We start from the raw sequence: 22,604 nt of genomic DNA on the forward strand, positions 1-22,604 counted from the left end.
GTTAAGTGCTTAGCACAGGACCTGGGTGCAGCAGATGCTCAGCAAATATTAGCTGTATGAATGAATGACCATGGTTGATGCCCCTCTCCATACACAGAGGCTCACACCTGGCCTGGAGTGGCCCTGGACGGGGACTTCCTGCTGCCACCTTCGCTTGGAATTTCAGGGGCCTCATCTCACAATTATTGCTCTGCCAGCAGGAATTTCAAAGTGAGCATAGTTCTGTGGGCCTATAAGGGGACTTGCCACCCCTAACTCCCCTTGCTGGGGGGCACAGACTAGACTCCTCCCAGAATCCTATCAGCCTGGAGCTAGTAGAAGCCACCTAGTGTTGAACCATCGACCTGAGGAAGGCACTCTGACTTCTGGGAGGCCTGAAGTTGGTGGATAACTTGTCCCTCTTACATGCAAACTTTCTGCAATGTAGGGTATCCAAGCCAAGAAGAAACCTCCTGATTTTCACAAGCTCTAAGGTCTGGGCAATGAAATCCGATTGGTTAGGCATGATGTCGTGTGCCCCGAGGTGAACGGTAATATTCAGGCTTCCCAGTCCCTGGTGTCAGGGACATCATGTAGTATTGGGCCCTTGTGCAAACCACACGGTGTCATTCTGGTGAAGACAGGACATAGCTGTGGAAATTCACTTCATCACCTATGCAGCTCAAGGCTTTCAATGGGCAAGGGGAGTCATTGATCAAAAGACAACACAGGCATAACCTTGGTTTCCCCACAAAGTGGAGCCAGCTTTTAAACCACAGTTCCATTTCAGGCCTCATATCATCTGTGGATGAAATGGGGGACAATGAATGCTAGAAATAGCCCTCTGAGAAAAAGATGGGAGAAAAGACCATTTTCTTTTTAAGTTCAAGTTTGAGGTTTTGAACTCAGGCACAAAACCATTGTGAACAGCTGTTCTTTTTAAAAATGTATGTTAGTTTATTCCACACATTCTGATGGTATGAATGAGAGAGAATTCCAAACAAAAATTATCTGTGACTTTTTTATTTTTTGAGATAGAGTCTTGCTCTGTTGCCCAGGCTGGAGTGCAGTGAGGTGATCTTGGCTCACTGCAAGCTCTGTCTCCCAGGTTCACGCCATTCTCCTGCCTCAGCCTCCCGAGTAGCTGGGACTACAAGCGCCCACCACCACGCCTGGCTAATGTTTTTGGGTTTTTTTTTTTTTTTTTTGTATTTTTAGTAGAGATAGGGTTTCACCATGTTAGCCAGGATGGTCTCTATCTCCTGACCTTGTGATCCGCCCACCTTGGCCTCCCAAAGTGCTGGGATTATAGGTGTGAGCCACTGCGCCCGGCCACTTATCTGTCACTTTTAAATGCAGCAACTTTCCTGTGACCACTTAATTAGAATTTTTCAGTTCTCTTGGGCTGTGACTTCTTTTTCTACCTGAACAAGATTTCTTTTTCCTTCTTTAAAAAGTAATGAGTCTTATATTAGCCATGCAAATTCACATGTTTTTGTTCCAAGACCTAACTTTTTCCTGAATTTGCTTGGAAAAACATCGGGCCTTTTGGAGCATAAAGGCTTAAGGATGATCCCCATGCTCCCTGAGGAGTGGCCGAGTCTCCATGGAAGGCAGACTGTCCTTGGAGTCAGTACCCTAAGCAGGATAGTGTCCTTTTGATATGTCAAAAGGAAAAAAGGCATTTAATTGGAAACTTGAAAACAACTGTAGCTGAAAAGATACTAGACTTGATACTTAAGAATCTAAGCTAAAGTAAATCTTGTTTCTTGGTATTCCTCCCTCCCCAACCCCAGCAGAATTATCCTTTGCAACTGCAGTGGGAGGTTAAAATGGTTGGTATCATCCACAGTCTTCTCATGAACTGAGTATTCATAGTTCAGCAGCTTTTGGTTGCTATGGTAACCTTGGAGAAACACTCTTCTAAGACTATCTAATTGTCTCACGTGATGCAACCTGATTTCTTCTAATGAAGAAACAACAGGGTATGGTGTGTATGAGACATCGGAGTGGGTAGAATAAAGCACCATCAAGTCTGAACATTTCACATCTTTTATTTTTGGTGGAGATGATGTCTCACAATGTTGCCCAGGCTGGTCTCCAACTCCTGGCCTCAGGTGATCCACCTGTCTTGGCCTCCTACAGTGTTGAGATTACAGGAATAAGCCACTGCACCCAGCCAGTTCCACTTTTCTTATGTAATTGAAGTTGTCATTATGAAAGTACTCCAATAGCTGGCTGGGAGTGGTGGTTCACGCCTGTAATCCCAGCACATTGTGATGCCGAGGTGGGCAGACCATGAGGCCAAGAGATCGAGACCATCCTGGCCAACATGGTGAAACCCCATCTCTACTAAAAATACAAAAACTAGCTGGGCATGGTAGCGTGCGCCTGTAATCCCAGCTACTCAGGAGGCTGAGGCAGGAGAATCGCTTGAACCTGGGAGGCAGAGGTTGCAGTGAGCCAAGATTGCACCATTGTACTCCAGCCTGGCAACAGAGTGAGACTCCATCTCAACAACAACAAAAAAGAAAAAGAAAAAAAGTACTCAAATAGCTAAGCATGCAAGAGGGTCACCTTCATATTCAAAATTTTTTCTGAGTTCCTTTGCATATCATCGTATTCCTCAACTCAGCAAAGACTGAGTCATTAGTTCATCTTCAGCCCAAAAGGAAATGCTAAAGCTAGAAAGTGAGCTCATCATGTTTCTTTGCCCTGACTAGAAAAATCCCTCAAGTATGAATTCATTTGCTTTAGTGCCCTTGGCACAGTGAACTATCTTGCTATATTAAATAATTTACATGGAAGGCAAGAAAAGGAGAGCAGGGTCGGGTGCGGTGGCTCACACCTGTAATCCCAGCACTTTGGGAGGCCAAGGCAGGTGGATCATGAGGTCAGGAGATCGAGACCATCCTGGCTAACACGGTGAAACCCCGTCTCTACTAAAAACACAAAATATTAGCTGGGCGTGATGACAGGTGCCCGTAGTCCCAGCTACTTGGGAGGCTGAGGCAGTAGAATGGCGTGAACCCGGGTGGTGGAGCTTGCAGTGAGCCAAGATCGCGCCACAGCACTCCAGCCTGGGCGACAGAGCGAGACTCTGTCTCAAAAAAAAAAAAAAAAGAAAGAAAGAAAAGAAAAAAGAAAAGGAGAGCAAAAGAGTTGGGCACTAGCAATTGAGGGGGTGTGGCAGCCACCAGTCTGGACTTCTTTGGGGCCTCAGAGGAGTGGCTGATGGTGGCTGGGGATGTAGCCCCACCAGTAATACCTGACACTCTTGCATTTAGACAGGACTAAAACACATAGAAATAGATGCAATGTCTGAGGAGGGTAATAAGGATACAGCAAATCATCCCAATCCTAGATTATACTTGGATAATTTGGATAATGTAAGTGTGGTATCCCAAGGGAATTCATTCTCAGTACTGCAAGTTTAACACAGGCTTTTCAGGGAACAGACAACTTCAATCTGTATCATTATTATAAGCTGAATTTTTATTTTACTAAATTATCTATGTCAAAAAAATTCTGTGCCTGGCGTGGAATTTCACTCCATCAAGTGTTACAATGATTTTTTCATTTTCATTACAAGCAGGAGAATGAATGTAGGACAAGTGTTAGGAAACATGGCAATAAATTAGAATATAATTTACAAAAGCAAAAAAATTAACAGTGTACCACATTATTACTGAGTATAAAATAATAAGCAACAACTAATCACAATAATACAAAGGTAATTTCGTTCTGTGTTACTGAGGATACCTATGTGACATTCATTCAAATAAAAAAGTTCCTAATGAAATGGACTGTTTGGAAATCATATGAATCTCATGGGGTTAATCATTAGGGTACATTTACCTTTCCTTTTTTAGTAGGCCTTTATCCCAGTGGCAGATACTGCTCCCAGGTGTAGGGTACCAGTTTCCCTGGGGTTCCCTAAGTAGTCTACGTAGCTCACTACTTTTGAAGGTCTGCCATGGTGGCCCAGCCTCCACTGACAATGGTATTGTTATTATTTAGGAATAGGGCATCATGTAGCCATGGGGGTGGCTACAGAGTAGCAGCAGTATTGTGATGTGCTATGAAATAGAATTGTTTTAACCTACTCAGGTTTAAATTCAAGGCCTACCTGAAACTGTTTCATCCTGTTACATTCTGTGCGTGGCTCCCTCTAGAAAGGCACTCTGATTCTGCCCCTAAGGTGTGCCTGCATTTTGTTCTCACATCCTGGAAGTGACACTGGCTGCCCTCCTCTTCCAGCATCAGCCAAGGTGCTGTGGAGTGCCTGGGGGATGGCCCTCACAATGGTAGTTTCCAGGTGAGGTAAAAAATAGCTTTTATTCGGTAATAAGAAATCTTTTTGAAATAAAAACATGAGCTGATATTTATGTTGGAGAAAATCAGATCTGGATTGCAAACCTATGCCTAAAATGCCACAGAAACCACCCACCTTTTATTTCTTTGTTTTATTTCACTAGGGCACATTAGCACCAAGTTAACTGGTCTTTGAAAAGGCCCAAGGGAATTCAGTGCTCGGGTCATGCTGCCCGTGGGCTGCTTGCCCTTCACTGAATGGCTAAGACGGCACTTGGGCAGGTCTTCTAATGGCATCTTAGACCCGGGCCCTGGTGATTCCTCTTGTATCATCAATAGCTCTTCCTGGAAGGCTCAGGGTTGAGAACTGTGGTGTTGAGAGAGAAAGCAGGTAACAAGATACAGGTGGTCATGACTGAGAGTGCAGAAAACATTCCATGCTGATTGTCCACAGCAAATCTGGGAGTTTAGATTGGCTTTTGGTGTCTGAGGGTCTGTCTTTCTTTTGGAAAAAACCTAGTCATCTGCATTAGATCATGATATATGTGACACACTGATATGTAATTTAAGAGCACCATGATGGAATCAAGTCAAACATGTTCTTTAACTGAAAGTGTTAACCTTACAAAATAGTCATTTAGTTTTGAGTTTTAGGTGTTGATGCATGCATGGTGTACACCTGTGTACAATGGGGAGGCATTTTGGACACAAAGCACATTCATCAAGAACCTGCTGCAAGCTACACGTGTTCAAGTAAAAAATATTAATATAAAACAAGTACCCTTTTTCATTCTAAGTCTTGCTGTCAAGTCTTTTGATGAGCAGGATGTGAAACTTGAAGATAGGGAAAATACGAGCTAGTCATTTTAATTTAGGTGGATGTGATTCTAGAATTTGACTTGCCCAAGGAACTGGGTTTCACATTTAATTGCCATTCAGAGAATCCATAAAAAATACAAAATACTTGGTTGAGTGACTATTAATATTATGCTTTATGATGTCTAGTCTTCATGAAATTTTCTTCTTTGGTTATTATCCCTTGCCTACTTTAAAACTCACAGAAATAGCACATTATGTGCAAGCACACTCATCTATCCACACACTTAAAAGCGCCCGCACACACACACACATTTGCTGTCATATAAATAAATGCCCTTCTACCATATCAAAGAAGGGACATCTGGAACCCATCGTAATTGTCAGCAAATTGCAAAAGGGTCTGCCTGGTTGTTACCGAGCCAGTCTATCTTTTGCATGGTATCATCTCAGTAAGCTCAACATGCGTGCAGCAATCCAAAGGGCAGAAGCCATGCTGTGGCTGGAGTGGATGTAAACACAAGTGAGTTGGGGGGACTCAAATAAGAACTAAGGCATCCTGTGTGGTGGCAGTAAAGGGCCTGGTCCTTTAGTCTCTACCATACCCCAGGTCTGGTTTCTGCATGAAATTGAAATGTTTTTCTCTTAAAGTTTTAATGGAAATCTCAGCTTTACTTGCACAATGGCAAGTTGGCCACAGTCTTTCAGCACTGAGTTTATAGACTTGCACAGCTGCAGTAACTGATGCACTGCTTTAAACTATGCCCCTCATTATTGTTCAGTTTAATATAGTTTTATATATGGCTCACAGCAGTGTTCAGAACCGGGGGATTATTCCTAAGGAAATTAAGTGGAATGAAGAAAAATAATACAAACTTTCATTACTTTTGATTTATAATTGCTCCTTAAATTATAGTCCAAAGCCCGTTTTATAATTTAAATCGTGGTGCTGTTGTAGTGAGATAAAGTACAGTAAATATTTTTAAGCTATGACTTAAGAATTCTGAACCTTCTTCACTTCCATAGTTGACCAAGTCGTAACAGCTACATTTTAAACAGTTTTAAATACAAATGGATTCAGTGTCATTGCTAAGTCCATAATAAAAATTATCTTAATGGTCCAAGGAGGTAAACAGGCTATTGGATTTACTCGAAAGAACACAAACGCTCCACAGTAAGCAAGTCTCCCTGTGTTGTTTGGATCTCTCCAATCTGGCATTCCCTCCTAATACTGTGTCCAGCACTTTGGATCAATAAATCCCACTTCACAGAAGTTAAAATAATATTGAAATCTTGTCAGCTAGGGCTGACCAGTGGTTACGTTTTCCACAGGGTAATGCATTTGCAAGGACATCAATCCTCTTCCTCTGGGTGTCTCTCTTTGATGGACGCATTTCCATGATGAAATGACAAGGCACTCTCTCTGGCTTTCTGTGGGTCAGTGTCCTTGGCAGGTCTTACAACACATCTGTCTGAAGTATGCTCGACTGCAGAATTTGAACTTCAGCACCAGTGGGCAATAAGCCACTTTATTCACATCTTTGCACTCTAACGAATGGGGGCAGAAAATGGAAAACAATTAGAGGCACATAAACAAGTACATAAACAAGCCGATGCGGCCTGCATGTTCAGCAAGGACCCCCTTTGGGTCAATCCACCTTGGCTTCGACCTCCATGTGGTTTTTGTTTTTGTTTTTAAGCATACCCTGCCTGGTACAGTCTACTAGAAACATTCTTTTGATATATTTTAACACAATTTAAAAAAAATGTTTGCAAGGCTTTCCTTCCAGATTTTTATAAGTATGGTGTATGCCCACTGTGTCTTGAAAGAATTACCATTTGCTGGGATAAGTGATCACTTTAGACAGCTTGGAAACATGAGTCATTTTTCTTACAGAGCTTTTATTGCTTCTTTCTCAAGGGTTATTTTATTCAACAGTGCAAGGTTATCCAAAATCAAACATGAGTTGCACTGTCTGATACCAAAGTACACATGTCTCCAGAGAATCTCTGCATCTGTGAGGCGTGGGGATGGGCCTGGGTGAATCAAAAGGATTGCTGAGAGTGGCCTAGATTCAGCAACTACACTAGACAAAGAAGAAAGCTTTGAGGGGTTGGCCTCAAATGGCAGCAGTCTGTGGGTTATGGAAACATGTAGAAATGTCTTTTTTTAATTTGGAAGTGAGACATGGTCTTCTTTTTTCCTATGTGTATTTTCTCTTCAGTGCTAGAACTGCCACAGTTGCAGTCTGCAGTTCTTGCAGCCAGAAGGTGAATAAATGATTCTTTCTCCATCTCCCCTTGCGGCTGGTTGCAGAAGGTGGGATGAGGGTCCAGTGTAGAGAAAGGGACACGGGCCTTTGATTCTCAGAACTCCCCCTGGCCCCATACAACCCCACTGCTAGTAATAATATTCTTTTCCACTATACTTGTCACTTTTATTTGGAGATTTAGGATACTCTGTAAACCTAGCAACGAAATTTTCACATGCCTGCTAGAACCAAAGTTCCACCCTCATTTTTCCAGGTAGTTATACTGAAGCATCTGGGTAAATTGTTGAAGGTAATTAGGAATCAGGCTGGGCAGTGGGTAAAGTTCATGTTACAGAACAGTTTTTGTTGTTTGCTTGTTTTTTCCTGGCTTCAAAAACCCACTGAAGTTCTAAGAGATCACATACATTGTAGTTTATCATATGGGCCATATGATAAACATGGAAAATTAAATGCAAAGAAATGGAAAAATTCCCAGTTCTCATTATTGACGATTAAGATAACAATCTTATTGACCTCACTTTTTAAATGCTCCTTTGGTGAAAGTCTTAAAATTTGAAACTGGAACTCCCAAATCCTCTGAAAACATAACCTCTGCCACCATCTAACTCCCTTACTCAACATTTGACTTACAAAGAGATTAATAGCTAGAAATCTGAATTAAAACTTTTCACGCTAGGATCCTCAGTAAATTTAAGTTTTAGCTGGAAGAAGGTAGAAGGGACAAATCACTTAACCTCTTTGTGCTTAAGTTTTCTCATCTGTAAAATAGAAATGATTAGAGAACCCACACTCACATGTAACATTTAACATGTAACATGTGTATCCTTATGAATGTCAACTAGAGCAGTGCCTGGAACACAGGAAGTATGGGATAAGTGTAGGATACTGAATTGCTATTATTATTACAATTATTAGTTATTAGTATCTTTATTGCCTGACAGAAAGGAAGCAAGGAGCTACACTCCAAATATCTCAATGAGGATGCAATATTTGAATTACTACTGAGAAAATACTGCCCTAAAGATACGAGTCAGTTTGAAGACAAAACAAACCAGAGTATTTCCTGGGGCACAACTTCATTAGATTTACTACTCCATTTTTGGAAGAGTAGCTGGACCAAGAAAACTCTGGGTTGAGCAAATTATAAGCAAATTCACCAATTTCCCTTTTAGATTTAAACTTTATAATCTGACTAAATTATAATACATAAGAAATGAAATAGAATATTCATAATTGCTTCTCCCTTCACCCGCCTATCCACTCACCAATTAAGGCTATTACAAATATAAATAGTTGGCTGGGCACAGTGGCTCATGTTTGTAATCCCAGCACTTTGGGAGGCTGAGGTGGGTGGATCACGTGAGGTCAGGAGTTCAAGACCAGCCTGGCCAACATGGTGAAACCCCATATCTACTAAAAATACAAAAATTAGCCAGGTGTGGTGGCATGCGCCTGTAGTCACAGCTACTCAGGAGTCTGAGGTACGAGAATCACTTGAATCCGGGAGGTTGCAGTGAGCTAAGATTGTGCCACTTCACTCCAGCCTGGGCCACAGAGCTAGACTCTGTCTCAAAAAACAAACAAACAAAAAACCCAAATATGAACAGTCAGGGATTCTGTTCCTTAGATGAGTGCTAGAAATAAGACTCTTCTCTACATGCAGAGGCCCAGAACACAGCCTTTTGTTCAGAGGCAGCATCTAGCCTGTGGGCAGGCTGGTGGCCGGCTATCAGGATGTTCCTTTCTGAACTTCCCAATACCCTTGTTAAGTTAGTTCCCAACTAACTTGATTGAAAGCAGGAAGTCAGTAGGTCCTGGGAACAGGATCGAGCTTAGGGATGTAGGGATTAGGAGTGTCCCCTGAGTTGCCTTCAGCGGCAACACAACCCAGTAGTTAGGGGCAGGAGATATGGATTCAGGTGGGCCTGGGGGTGAATTCTGGTTCTGCCTCTTCTAGGAGTTGATTGTCCTCTGCCAAGTTACTTCACCTCTCTAAATCTCACTTCATCTCCAAAATAAAGACTATGATAAGGTCTACTCATAGGACGTTGTGAGGTTTGCATGAGGTAATGCAGATAATACATGTGCCATGGCACCTAGCTCAGAGTAAGCACTGTTAATTAGTTCTCATTATTAACAGCAAAACACCTGCCTCTGAGAACAACCATCATGTATTATTTCTCTGGGATCCCTGTCAAAATAAATATAGTATCAGGAAGGGTTACACATTTACACATTTAAGCAAAATAGAAGAAAGCTATTAAACAGAAAGCAAGAAAATTATGATGAGGGCAGGAGTAGGGAAAGACCTGTGGGAGATCTGGAGACTTCCAGGAATCAGACATTAATATGGAGATACCTAGGCTGTATGGAAGATCCAGTTCCTACTTCTTGGTTTTGCCTTCTAGGAACTGGCCTGACTAGAAGAATCAGTTCATTACATCTTTAGATTTGATGAAAATCTATTCACCAACCACGACTCATCTTTTATTCTCTGTCTTTTAACTCCACAAGAGCTTAATTTAGTAGTGACAGCATTAAAAATTATAATTTATCAAGCACATCATTTGTGTAAGGCACAACATAAACATATATATTATAAATATATATATTTTTCAATCCTTGTAAGTTCGGTCATGTGTTGTTCAATGATGGGGATATTCTCTGAGAAATGCATTGTTCGGTGATTTTGTCAATGTGCAAACATCACAGAGTGTACTTTCACAAACCTAGATAGTATAGCCTATTGTACACCTAGGCCACACGGTATAGCCTATTGCTTCCGGGCTACAAACCTGTACAGCATGTTACTGTACTGAATATTGTAGGCAGTTGGAACACAAGTATTTGTGTATACTGGTAAGTATTTGTGTATCTAAATATATCTGAACATAGAAAAGATCCAGTAAAAATATATTATAATCTTGTGGGACCACCTTTGTATATTATACAGTGACCGTATATAAAATGTCAGCTTTATATAGACAGTAAAACATAAGCTCAAAAAGATTATGAAACTCATGCTGGGTCACACGGCTAGTTGGTCTAAGAACAGGTTTATCTGACTCCAGAGCCACTCATATTTCAGCAATATTCTTAGCATCTAAATGCAAGAAGTTTCTACCTGTCTCTGATTCTGTATTCTTGGCTGACACCACTGATAAATCAACTTGGAGCATCTTGGTCAGGTTTTGTTTCTTTAAGAGTTTGCTGTACCACCTTAGAGAAGGGGAAATATGTTTTTTAAAAGGAGATTTCCAGAATAACATCTGAATTATTTAGAATAGACTGAATTATCCATTTATACTTTTTGTCACTATATATTCCTCCTCAAATTTTGTAAAAGTACACAAGTGAAAAGGTGATTTTAGACACATCAAGAAGTTTTAAAGCCCCATTATTAGAGAAAGCTGAATGTAATCTTCAAAATATTAGAACCAGTTTTAAATTATATTGGGGCATTCAACCCATCTACCACTTTTAGCTTAGCCAGAGAGGACTGATTTGTTGTGCTTACTGAAATTATGCTGATGTCATTGACAGGCCTTAATTATAAAACTTATTTCATTAGTCTGCCTCATCCTTAAAGCCCAGTGAAATTATGAAAGCCTTTTCTCTTCTACCCTTGAGCAGTACAACTTACTTTTGTAAAACAAAAACAAAAACAAAAACAAAACAAACAAAAAACAACAACAAAAAACACCAAAAAAAACCCAACAACAACAACAAAAATATTCTGGAAAAGTTGTACATAAATTAAATCACATATCCCATTGAAATTAAAATAATAATAAATGTTCTGTTTTAATTTCTGAATGATTTACAGTTGGCATTGCTTTCTAGCTGACACTTAAAATGTTTAAAAATTAAAAATTCCTCTGTACGCAATTAGTGCACAGTGTGCAAATAAATAATACCAAGAGATCCATTAAAAAGAATTACTTAGTTTGAGTTTTTTGGTATTATAATCACTCTGTAGTTAATTTGTTTTGAAGGTTTGAGCTTTACTGTTGTATTTTCTTCATGCAAACACACTTACATCTATCTACTGCTTTCTAAGTAGTGGAATCTGAGCCAGTGGGTCAAGGATTTTCAGATGAAGGAGCCTTATTTTCTCTTCAACTATCATCATGTACCAGTTAAGTACTCTCCTAGGAGAAGAATGACAAGACACTCTTTCTACCCTTTTCTGTGAGGATACTGGAAAGGTAAGAGGTCCTCATCATGTGGTTTCTAGTTAACATTTTGTAAACCCAATTATTCTCCCCTCTTTTTACACCCCACACCACCCTTGAAAGAAAAGTTACACTTTACCCAGGACTAGAGACTTCTGGTGAGAATGGCTTTACGGAGAATCCCCAAATTCTTCTCAGGGAGACTTGGGAATAAATCAAGGGCTGAAAGCCAGCCCCTAGGCCCTGCAATGTGAACTGGATCCATTATTAGAATCTGAAGTAATTTGCCAGGCATGCTGGAGTGGCTCTCATTGGTAATCTGGGTTTTGGTAGAGTTGAATGATAAAATTAGACACCCTGTTTCATAGGTAACACATGAACCTACTTATCATTGATGTGCCAATGGGTTTTCCCCCAGGTGTTTTACATTAATCTTTCAAAACTCTGACCTAAAAGACATGCTTTCAAAATACACTGAACAGAGGTTTATGAATTTAGAATGCAATTAGGTTCAAATTAATTGTTACTTTGAAGGCTTGATTTGGTCCAAGAAATACAAGACCAAGTCCTCAAAGCAGGGCTTTTGCATTTATTTCATTGAATGTTGCAAAGCTTGCCTACTTGTCTCACTGGAGTTGGGAGATATCCTTCATGACCAGGTTGGACCATCAGCATTGCTCTTTGGAGAATGCATGCCCTCTGTTCCTGTAAACTCCTTACGTGGTTCAGAAGAACACAGTAAGTGAAGAATTATGACTTAGGCACCTAAAGGTCTATCTTTTGGATTTAAAAAGTACAAACAGCTGTACTTCTGACAAACTGCCCATGGAAATGCAGGACCTGGTGAGAAGTGAGATAGCAAAGGCTGCGCATGCATGGCACAGAAGTTGGGGTGGGGAATGTTAACTCAGTATACTTCTCCTAATAAAGTGTACTTGAGCCCTTGACAGTTTAGATATTCAGGCTAGAAAAGGATGAAATGGCAACTTTTGCTTGGGAACCTAACATTATTCATTGTAATAGAACAGTCCACCAGCTTATTTTTATCCTTGAAGCAAGATGGTATCAGCTATTGAACTTTATACTGATTTCAATTTCCCACAGACTAGACCATTCCTTTCTCTCTTTGCTTTCTGTTTCTTTTTATTTAGTCTTATTCCCTAGATGCCACCCACATTCAACCTGGAGGTGGTATAATCTCAACCCAAATCCAGGGTTCCCTCTAGACCAGACAGCCAGGAATGTGAACCCGCATGCTAAGTGACTTATGAACTCTTTGAAGTGGTAAGGAAAAAAACTGGCCTTCCTCACCTCTTTGAAACCAAAGTCTTCAAATGACCTTTATCGTTCCTTTACTGATTTTCATACATCAGGTGCCACATTAAAACCCAAATGCGGTAGCTAGTTTGACCAAAATTCTTGGTTCGAGATTTCTGGAGCTGCCTAAGCTTTCCCAGAGCTATTTACATGAGGGAGTCTGAGAGCCACCAAAGCCACCATTAGACATCCTGGGCTGGTAAACCATTGTACACTAACCACACCTTTCCTGGATTGGTTACCAGCCCCTGGCACACCATGAATCATTACCTGGCAGCAATAAATACTCTGTGACAGAGTGCCTTGTGCTATTGAGAAGCTGAAAAGACTCACTATATAAACTACAAGGGAACTTGAAACTGCATGAAAGATGAATAAAATGGCATTTTGCATAGAATTTCAGGTGAGCTTGAGTAGGTTAGTCCCAACTGACATATGTACTTTTTAAAAAATTACTCTGAGTAGCATTTCAAATTTACTGATACCCAGGGTGTCTATAATTCACTTTTAGCAGCAACATGGTGTTACCCTCATCAGTGGCAGTCTGTCAAGATCATGCCTTTAATCCTTTAACCCTTTGCCAAAGGCTTTCAGAAACAAAAAAACTAAAGCAGATGTTGAACACAGCAAATTGTATCTCCCTTCTTCTTCCTCCCATTTCCCTCTTGCTATTTTAATTTTTTGAAACCCTGCTTCTGATTCCCTTACTATCATTTGTTGCTTGACCTCCCTCCATTTCTTCAATCTCTCTCCATTCATTTTATTTTTAAATCTTATTCAAATTCCATTTCTTATTAAAGCTTCAGGGGACTAATGTGTTTAATTTCCCTACAGATGCCTGAATTCCTTCATGATTAATGATGGTACACAGTTACCTAAATCTGAAATGTAGGAGTCATCCTGAATACCTCCATATCTCTCATCTCCTTGTCTAACTGTTCATCAGGCTCTTTTTATTCTCCTTTCATTTTATTATTTTTCCCCCAGTTCATCACTCTCCTTTTAATCCCTACAATATCTGCCTTAGTTCATGCCTCCATCCTCTCTTGCCTGGACTCTTAGAACAAATCTTTCTCATTCTACTCCCACACAAGGCTGCCCTCCCTCTGCTCCTTTACCCTTCTGTCATCCTGAGCATGTCAAGCCCCAGTTTTTTTTTTTTTCACTTGTTCCCTAAAACCCAAAGATAGAGTCCTAGCTTCCTTCCACTACATGTGGAGTTTCCAAAACCAAGTCCCTGCTTCTCTCTCTGTAGCCTCATGTGCACTGCCCGCTCATCTGCCAACCCACCGCAGCGATAGTGAACTGCCTCCATGCCCTTGTGACTGTACACACTTGTCCTCTGTCAGGAATGCCCCACATCTCAATGTCTTCTGGGTAAACTGTTTCCTATCTTCCATGTTCAGCTCAGCTTTCCTTCTCTGTGATGCTTCTGCTGATTACCTGCTCCTCTGTGCACTCATGGTCACTTCTTCCCACCCCTGGAACAGTACTGCTCATATTGTCAAAATTAATTGTATGTTGCCAACCCTACTAAACCTTTGAGAACAGGGAACCTGTTGTATTGCATTCATAGTCTTGGTGCCTAGTACATGGTAAGTATGTTTGCTAAGTAAATAAATAAATGATTGGATGAATGTAGGATGTTATTGAAAAAATCATAATGGATGGATGGATATATGCACATATATGAAAAAGCATGTTCAGTAAATGATAACACTATGGTTTGGTGCAAAAGTAATTGTAGTTTTTGCCATTAAAAGTAATATAATCTAGATGGTGGATGTTCATTGTAAAATTCTTTCCACTTTGCTGTATGTTTGAAAATTCTAATTTTTTTCATAATGAAATACTGACAGGAGGGAGACCATTACCTAAACCTTGATAGTCAAAACAATTCTCAACATTCTATCTGTGGCCCATTTCATTCATAGAGATTCAACTGAAAAACTCTATTTTAGATCCCAATACATCTCCCCAAATCCTGCCCTGTCTTGGGGTAGAGCTGAAGTGATTTTTCAGTAGCCTCGTACTATGAGTCATGGCAATTTGACTGTACTGGAGGAAAGGGGATCCTCTTCCGCCTCTTCCACTCTCCTGCATTAACCAGAAACTGCTCCTTCTCCAACTTTCTTCTTAACTTTTCCTTGCTAAAAGGCATTTCTTTTCTCCATTTTTATTTGAGACAGAGTTTTGTTCTTGTTGCCCAGGCTGGAGTGCAATGGCTTGATCTCGGCTCACCACAACCTCCACCTCCCAGGTTCAAGCGATTCTCCTGCCTCAGCCTCCCAAGTAGCTGGGATTACAGGCATTACATACAGGCCCAGATAATTTTGTATTTTTAGTAGAGACAGGGTTTCTCCATGTTGGTCAGGCTGGTCTCGAACTCCTGATCTCAGGTGATCTGCCTGCCTCAGCCTCCCAAACTACTGGGATTACAGGAGTAAGCCACTACGCCCAGCCTCTTTTCTTCCATGATTTGCCTCCTACAAACCATAACAGACCACTTTTGCATTATTTTCACACTAGAACCTCTTCTCTCTCTCTAATTTTTTTTTGAGACAGAGTCTCTACTCTGTCATCCAGGCTGGAGTGCAATGGTGTGATCATGGCTCACTGCAACCTTGACCTCCCAAACTCAAGTGATCTTCCTACCTAAGCCTCCCAAGTAGCTGGACTACAGATGCGTGCCACCATACCCAGCTAGTTTTTAAACTTTTTTGTAGAGAAGGGGTCTCCCTATGTTGTCCAGGCTGGTATCAAACTCCTGGGCTCAAGCAATCCTCTCCCCTTGGCCTCCCAAAATGTTGAGATTGCAGGCGTGAGCCACTGTGCCCGGCCTCCTTGTCTCTTTTGAAATCTATGTTATCTGTCCATTCCATATCTCTATGGATGAAAACTTATAATTCGGTTCATAATGTTTTACTCACTTTTCCCAAGGTACACACTGGGTTTTTCCAACTATGTGTTATATAGATGGCTTACTGATTCCTTAGTCTATGAAGCCAGCCTTGATGGAAAATGTGAAGTCATTGGTCCTTCATTTGAGCACTTGTGTAAACTGCTCCACATAACACATTCCACCTTCTTTTCTCAAATTTTTTTGAATTAAAAAAATTTTCATTTAAGTATTTGCTCTGAAAGACTATGAACTTATAAATATATTTGAATTTTCCCTAATAAATAGCAGAGGCTGGCCATAGAAAGCATTCAATAATTAGCTGCTGATTAAATGAACAAATAGTTTCAGATATTTAAATGCATTCCATATATGCTATTGGGAAATTAAAGAGAACACAAAACACGTTATGACAGACATATCATTTGTACTTTAAATCTAATTTTGTAAAGAGAGTTATCTTCTTTCTTTTAAATGAGCTGACATCTTTAGATAATAATGATTCTAACATGAATCATACTTAGCAGGATTAATAATTTCCTAAAAATTTCCTCCTTTACTGAGAAGTCTAAATATATTGTTTTTACTGCTTACTTTAGAATAATATTAATAAAAAGTGATTAGCCAGATAGATGAAATAACCATGAGGTGTTTCTCCAAATAACCCAAGAAACCTCAAATTAACACCTATTCATTTTAAGACAATTCCCTTAAGGCAGAAATTAGCACAGGTACAAATGATATTCTGCCTACTCTGAAAATAGTTTTGAAACTTATTATATATAAACTGCAAAGTTTATAATGATTATGCATGATGGAGAAGATTTTAGAGAAATTATTAAAATTGTCTAAAATGAAGCTATGAGCATAACTCCAACAGATACATTGTTTTAGGCATGTCAAAAGGCAGTTCTTTCAGCAATGACTTAGGCTTAATCTATTGAATTAGGCTGACAGTCATGCCAGAAATGTTTTACTTCAAAATCAGAAACTCTTGCTTTTATGTCAAAAAACCCTACTTTAAAGACTAAATTAAGAATAGCCTGCAAATATAGTTGAAATTGACAGGTACTTGGACCCTACCAAATGTGGGTTCAGATCCTGACTCTACTACTTCCTAGTCTTTAAATTGGGCAAATCACTATCTTCCCATGTGCCTCACTTTCCTCATTAGGAATACCAACTCTTAGAAGCTTGTTGTCAGGATTATGTAAGATTATATACACACACACACGCATGCACACACACACACAGACTTGCAGAGAGAGATCTATTTGTGTATGTGAGATATATAAGACAGACTATATAAAGGGCCTAACATAATACCCAACATAGACTAATTTAATATGACAGTTATATCCTCTCTCCTACCTTAACCTTGTATCTTCCAATTCTGAAAGAAAAAGAGAACCCCGAATTCATGTGATCTTTTGCTAACTTACAATGGATAAAAGAAATTATTGCTGGAGTCTTACAGAAGAGAGATTTTGTTCCGTTTTGGTTTGGGGAGGTTTTTCTGAGACAGAGTCTCAGTCTGTTGCCCTGGCTGGAGTGCAGTGGCATGATCAGGGCTCACTGCAGCCTCAACTTCCTGGGCTCAGGTGATCCTCCTGCCTCAGCCTCCCAAGGAACTACGACTACAGGCACCCACCACCATGCCTAGCTAACTTTTTAATTTTTTTGTAGAGACAGGTTCTCACTATGTTTCCCAGCATGGTCTTGAACTCCTGGGCTCAAGTGATCCTCCCACCTCAACCCTCCCAAAGTGCTGAGATTACAGATGTGAGCCACTGCAGCCGGCTAAGAGATTTTTTTTTTGAAGATAATTTAAAAGATAATTTTTTTCCAAGAAAAACACTTTATTTGTTATAGATTTTGAGCCCTTCCCAAGAGAGGGAAAGGTAGATTTCCAGAATCCAAAGGGACAAAAAAGAAGTAGCAGTAAAGCCAGAGATTTTGCAAAATTAAAAGTTGTGATTTTGAATTGATGTAGCATAGGGTTATACATTTTGAAAGAGTAATTATGTGTATAATAAGTGCACTGTGTTGAGGCTTAAGTATACAAAACAGACCATCTGCAAAGATGCAAGGTGTCTGGATCTTGCCATACAAGATCACTTTCTTAAAACAAAATTCCCAAGAAAACACTTTTAAATTGTGAATATAATTTTTAAGAATCCTTTGAATTAGACAGAGTTGATCAAAATAAAGCGCTCTCTCTTGAAGATGTTTATAAACATACAGTTTTCACTTGAAAAATATTAACAAATTATTTGACTATATATTCATGATAGGTTTTTTTCAGGGCCTTATAATTTAAATTTGTGGCTTTAGATGTTGTTCATGTGCATATATTTGATCCTGCCTGTATTTTCATGTGAGAAGGCAGTCTAAACTTCTGGACTATGCCATGTTTGTCTTCACATTCCTAATAATTTCTGTCACAGTGACTCGCACATAGTAGTATTCGAGAAATTCCTAATGAATGCCTAAATGAATAAAGAAATTACTTTCATTTAAACAACAGATTTTTAAAAGTCAGAATTGTGGTGGGGGGGTGGGGCATCTGCTGTTAATAAAGGGATTTCCCAATGTATAAAAAACAGAAAGAGAAATTCCAGAGCACAAAGACCTTTGTTCTCCTTTATAAACAGCTACATAATTATTTTTCTACTTTTCTACGATAAGAAAATTAGCATTTAAAATGCAAGTAGTTTCAAACATATGCTTTCATTATATGTACAACAATAATGAATTTAAATCTTCAGCATGATAGAGATCCACTGTCATATCCAAAAAGAAACAGAAGTTTGCACTTCAAGAGTAGTTCATTCGGAAACATCTCTAAAGTCTTAATATAAATCAAACATAGAATATGAGGCTGGATGTGATCTTAGAGATTATCTACTCCAATTTCTTATTTCATAGATAAACTCAGCTCCAGAGAGGTTCAGTGACTTAACAAGGTCATAAAGTTAGTTAAAAAGTCAGGAAAAAACTTTGGTTTCCTGATTGCTGTCTGCATAAGCAGCTTTCACAAATGCTCTACTCAAACTACACTACAGTAGTGGGTTTATTGTGCTCTTCAAACCCTGGGAACAGTACAGTAAAGGTGGGTCATTAGCAACCACAGGCCCCTCCTCCATGGAAAAACTCACCTTCAGTATTAGAAATGGGGGTACTGTCACATTTGCTTTCACACTGCTGCATTGATGGAGGCCGAACAGTTTCTGGACAGTCACTAGATGCCTGTCCAGTGTAGGAGAGACACTGCACAGTTCTCATCTGCTGTCCAAGGCCACACTGAGCAGAACACTAAATCCAAAGACACAAAGAAACAAAATATTAATCTCAACAATTTTCAGGAGGTAAAAAATATACTATGTCATTTCAAATACAACACAATATGAACTTTTTTTTTTGAGACACAGGGTCTTGCTATATTGGCCAGGCTGGTCTCAAACTCCTGGCCTCAAGCAATCCTCCTGCCTCAGCCTCCCAAAGTGCTGGGAGTACAGGCTTGAGCTACCACACCCAGCCACAATACTAACTTTTAAAGCCCACATGTGGTTCATTTTTGAGAGGTGTATGATTAGGTCATTCTACTATCAAACTGGTTTGGAAAGTCAAACATCATGTTATTACCCTAGCAAATAGACTCAATATACTTCCCAGAAGATAATACATAGAGATTTCTTGCTATCACTGCAACAATTCCCAGCAAGGCTGGTGACCTCTAGCAGGAGTGTCATGAGAAAATCCTTGTGATGAAGTAGAATAATGAGAGATTATAGGGCTAGGAAATCACTATTGCTCCCTATTTATTATAGGCGTGCAGGTAAATAACCTGGTGGCTTATTGGAGTGTCCTGTATGTGATCAAACTATTAGTTCAATGTAATAGCAGTGACAGCTGTGGAGCCTGGTGATGGGGTCATTAAAAAAAAAAAAAACAGCTTAAATAAGTCCCTCAGGTTTTCTAAGGGATTGTAAGCCACACAAACCTGAGAAGCAGTCTTGTGTTCTCAAATGAGCGTGTCTCCCTCTCCTTTTGCATCTACTCTGGGATTCAGTCTCTTCAGGACTGAAGTTACTGTCCGAGGGGCTTAGTTTCATTTGGGACTGATCAGCTGCTGAGGCTGAAGAATGAAGCTGGGTTAGTCTATGGGCCTTCCATCGAGAATACCAGAAAGCCTATGAAATGTGGGATCAAAGGCATGAGGAAGTAACTGGTGCCAACACAGGGGATGGTGATGTTTACAGGGTCAAAAAATTGAAGCCCTGTTGGATTTGTTTGCAAAAACTCTGAAAGTACCCACAGGACTTGTAAGGATATTCATGAAGAGCCTTAAAAAAAATGTTTTCGGACAGGTGTGGATGCTCACACCTGTAATCCCAGCACTTTGGGAGGCTGAGGCGGGCGGATCACGAGGTCAGGATATCGAGACCATCCTGGCTAACACAGTGAAAACCCGTCTCTACTAAAAATACAAAAAATTAGCCGGGCGAGGTGGCGGGCGCCTGCAGTCCCAGCTTCTTGGGAGGCTGAGGCAGGAGAATGGCGTGAACCTGGGAGGTGGAGCTTGCAGTGAGCTGAGATCGTGCCACTGCACTCCAGCCTAGGCGACAGAGTGAGACTCCATCTCAAAAAAAAAAAAAACAGTTTTCATACAGAATGAGAAATAAATGTACTCTAATATATTAAAGCATCTTTGAAAATGTATTTTCACTGGTTATTTTGAATTTTAGGAAACTGAATTGAAATTGTAAATGGGAAGAAAAGGACTTGACAACATTTAAAAGAATAATCTCAAATTGACAGTGGTAAATTTGGCAAAATTACTAAAACACAAAAACTTCCAACTGACTTTTATACAGTAGATTGCAACAAAGAATATATAGAGAAGGAAATGCCTGCCTGATTTAAAATAAAAATCATGTAGCAGGTCTGCTCTGATTCTTTAATAGCATCATATCAATCATGTGTTGTGAAGCTGTCACACTTCTATAGTGAAACATAATTTGACACTTAACTGCATACAGTGCTTAACACTGTCATGTGTATTCTACTTGAGCATTTTGTAAATTAAACTAAATACTGCTATAGAGATGCCAAGCATTACTAATTTTATGATTATATTTCTTTTGTCTCCTCAAAGTGCTGAGCACAGAGCAAGTATACTTAATTACCTTCATGGGTACTGAAAATCTTTGCCCTCTCCCAAACGAAACGAAAGAGGTGTCAAAATATTGAATTTTGGCCAGAGTTTTGGCAGCTACTTATATGAAATGCCATTTTTAATAAGTAAAGGCAGACCCAGAGCACAAACAAAATCATATTGGCATAAATCACAATATGTCATTATGATTTATTTGAGTCTCAAATATTAGAAAATGACTTGCTACAAGGTCAGTTATGAAACTACAGGGTAAGGGCATTGATTGGTTAGATATGTACTTTCTGGGGCATTTTAAAAAATGTAACCTAATAGATTTCCTCTTTGACATTTAGAAGAACAATACTTAATTTTCCTTCTATCTAAATATACCAACTTGGTCTTTTTTATTAAGAATTTTTTTATTTGGCAAAAAAAATTATGTCTGTTTATCATGTATGACATGATATTTTGAAGTATATAACCACTGTGGAGTGACTAAATCTAGCTAATTAACATATTCACAAAATTTTAATATTGTGCTGAGAACCGACTTGTTTTTATAGAATTTAAGGTGGCCTACAGAAAGATAACACAATTTAAAAGCAGATAAGACAGAAAAAAATAAGAATTGGAACTTAAGGTGGAAATGAGTCTAATATAAAAATACATACCAAAATTCCTATATACTTTTTTCCCAATTCATAGCATCCATCAGATAAAAACAAATCAATTAATGAATAAGTATTAATAATATTTCAAGGATTGTCAATCACAGTATCAAACTAATTAAAAACTCCACAACTTTTTTGTGAGTTTAAGAGTAATTATCTCTATTTTGCAAGTGGGAAAATGAAGACACTGGTGTTAACTGATTTATTCCTTTAACAGCTGAGAGAGCCGGGACTAGAATCCAAAGTTTCGGTAGCTTGTTCAAATCTCTACTGGTTATTCTATTTCTCTTTTAATTTTAATCTACAATGGATCTGAAGAATAGAATCTGAAGTTGAAGTGTGTGGGTGTGGGAGAATCACTGGCACACTGTATGTGTCCACATGTGGCGGCTGTGGTTTGTGCAGTTTCACACTCATGCCTCATACCTAGACTTCTACGTGTTAATTCTTACTCATCTCTCAAGCCCTTACAATGATCACACAAGGAACCTCAGGTTTGTGTCTCAAGGTGCTATTTCAGCAGGAGTCCACAGTACAAACGCCTTACCTGGCCCCAGTCTCCTGTGACCCAGCGAGGAGGAGGGCAGCGGCCCAAACTGCAGCGGATGCGGACAGGAGGTTTGCTTTCCTCTGGACATTGTGCAGCTGGGAATGTCTTAGATAGGTCACTGCTCTTGCACAGAACAATCCGATGCTTGAATCCTGGACCACATTTTGGAGTACACTGGAAATAAAATAGTATTGAATCACGACAGTTTAAAGACAGAGGAAAATTTGAGGAAAGTCTTTCTTCAAGTAAATGTGTGTTTTAGTATAGAATATACACATATACTAAGTTCTAGGCAGTCTCTCAGATACAAAGTTCCTTAAAGGTTTTTAAGCAGAGGTACTTTTATCTTTGTCTTAAGGGTTTGAAGAGCTAAATCCAACATTTGCTTTTCTTGGCTAACTCATTTTCTTGCTCTGTTGGGGATAGGTTGATTCCTCTATTCCTCTCTATCC

At 39.6% G+C, this 22,604-nt stretch overlaps 1 protein-coding gene across 1 annotated transcript in view; it reads right to left on the reverse strand.

The window, feature by feature from the left end:
• Nucleotides 1–3,453: 3,453 nt before the first annotated feature.
• The window catches only part of ADAMTS6 (ADAM metallopeptidase with thrombospondin type 1 motif 6), a 338,936-nt gene continuing 319,785 nt past the window's right edge, over nucleotides 3,454–22,604 (reverse strand). The window contains exons 23-25 of the mRNA XM_028849466.2: nucleotides 22,150–22,326; nucleotides 18,932–19,088; nucleotides 3,454–6,657 (exon numbers count right to left, since the gene is read on the reverse strand). Coding sequence (XP_028705299.2) covers nucleotides 6,548–6,657; nucleotides 18,932–19,088; nucleotides 22,150–22,326 — 444 coding nt within the window. The 3' untranslated portion in view covers nucleotides 3,454–6,547. The remainder of the gene's footprint in view (nucleotides 6,658–18,931; nucleotides 19,089–22,149; nucleotides 22,327–22,604) is intronic.

Source organism: Macaca mulatta, chromosome 6 (assembly GCF_049350105.2).
Source record: "Macaca mulatta isolate MMU2019108-1 chromosome 6, T2T-MMU8v2.0, whole genome shotgun sequence".
NCBI lineage: Eukaryota > Metazoa > Chordata > Mammalia > Primates > Cercopithecidae > Macaca > Macaca mulatta.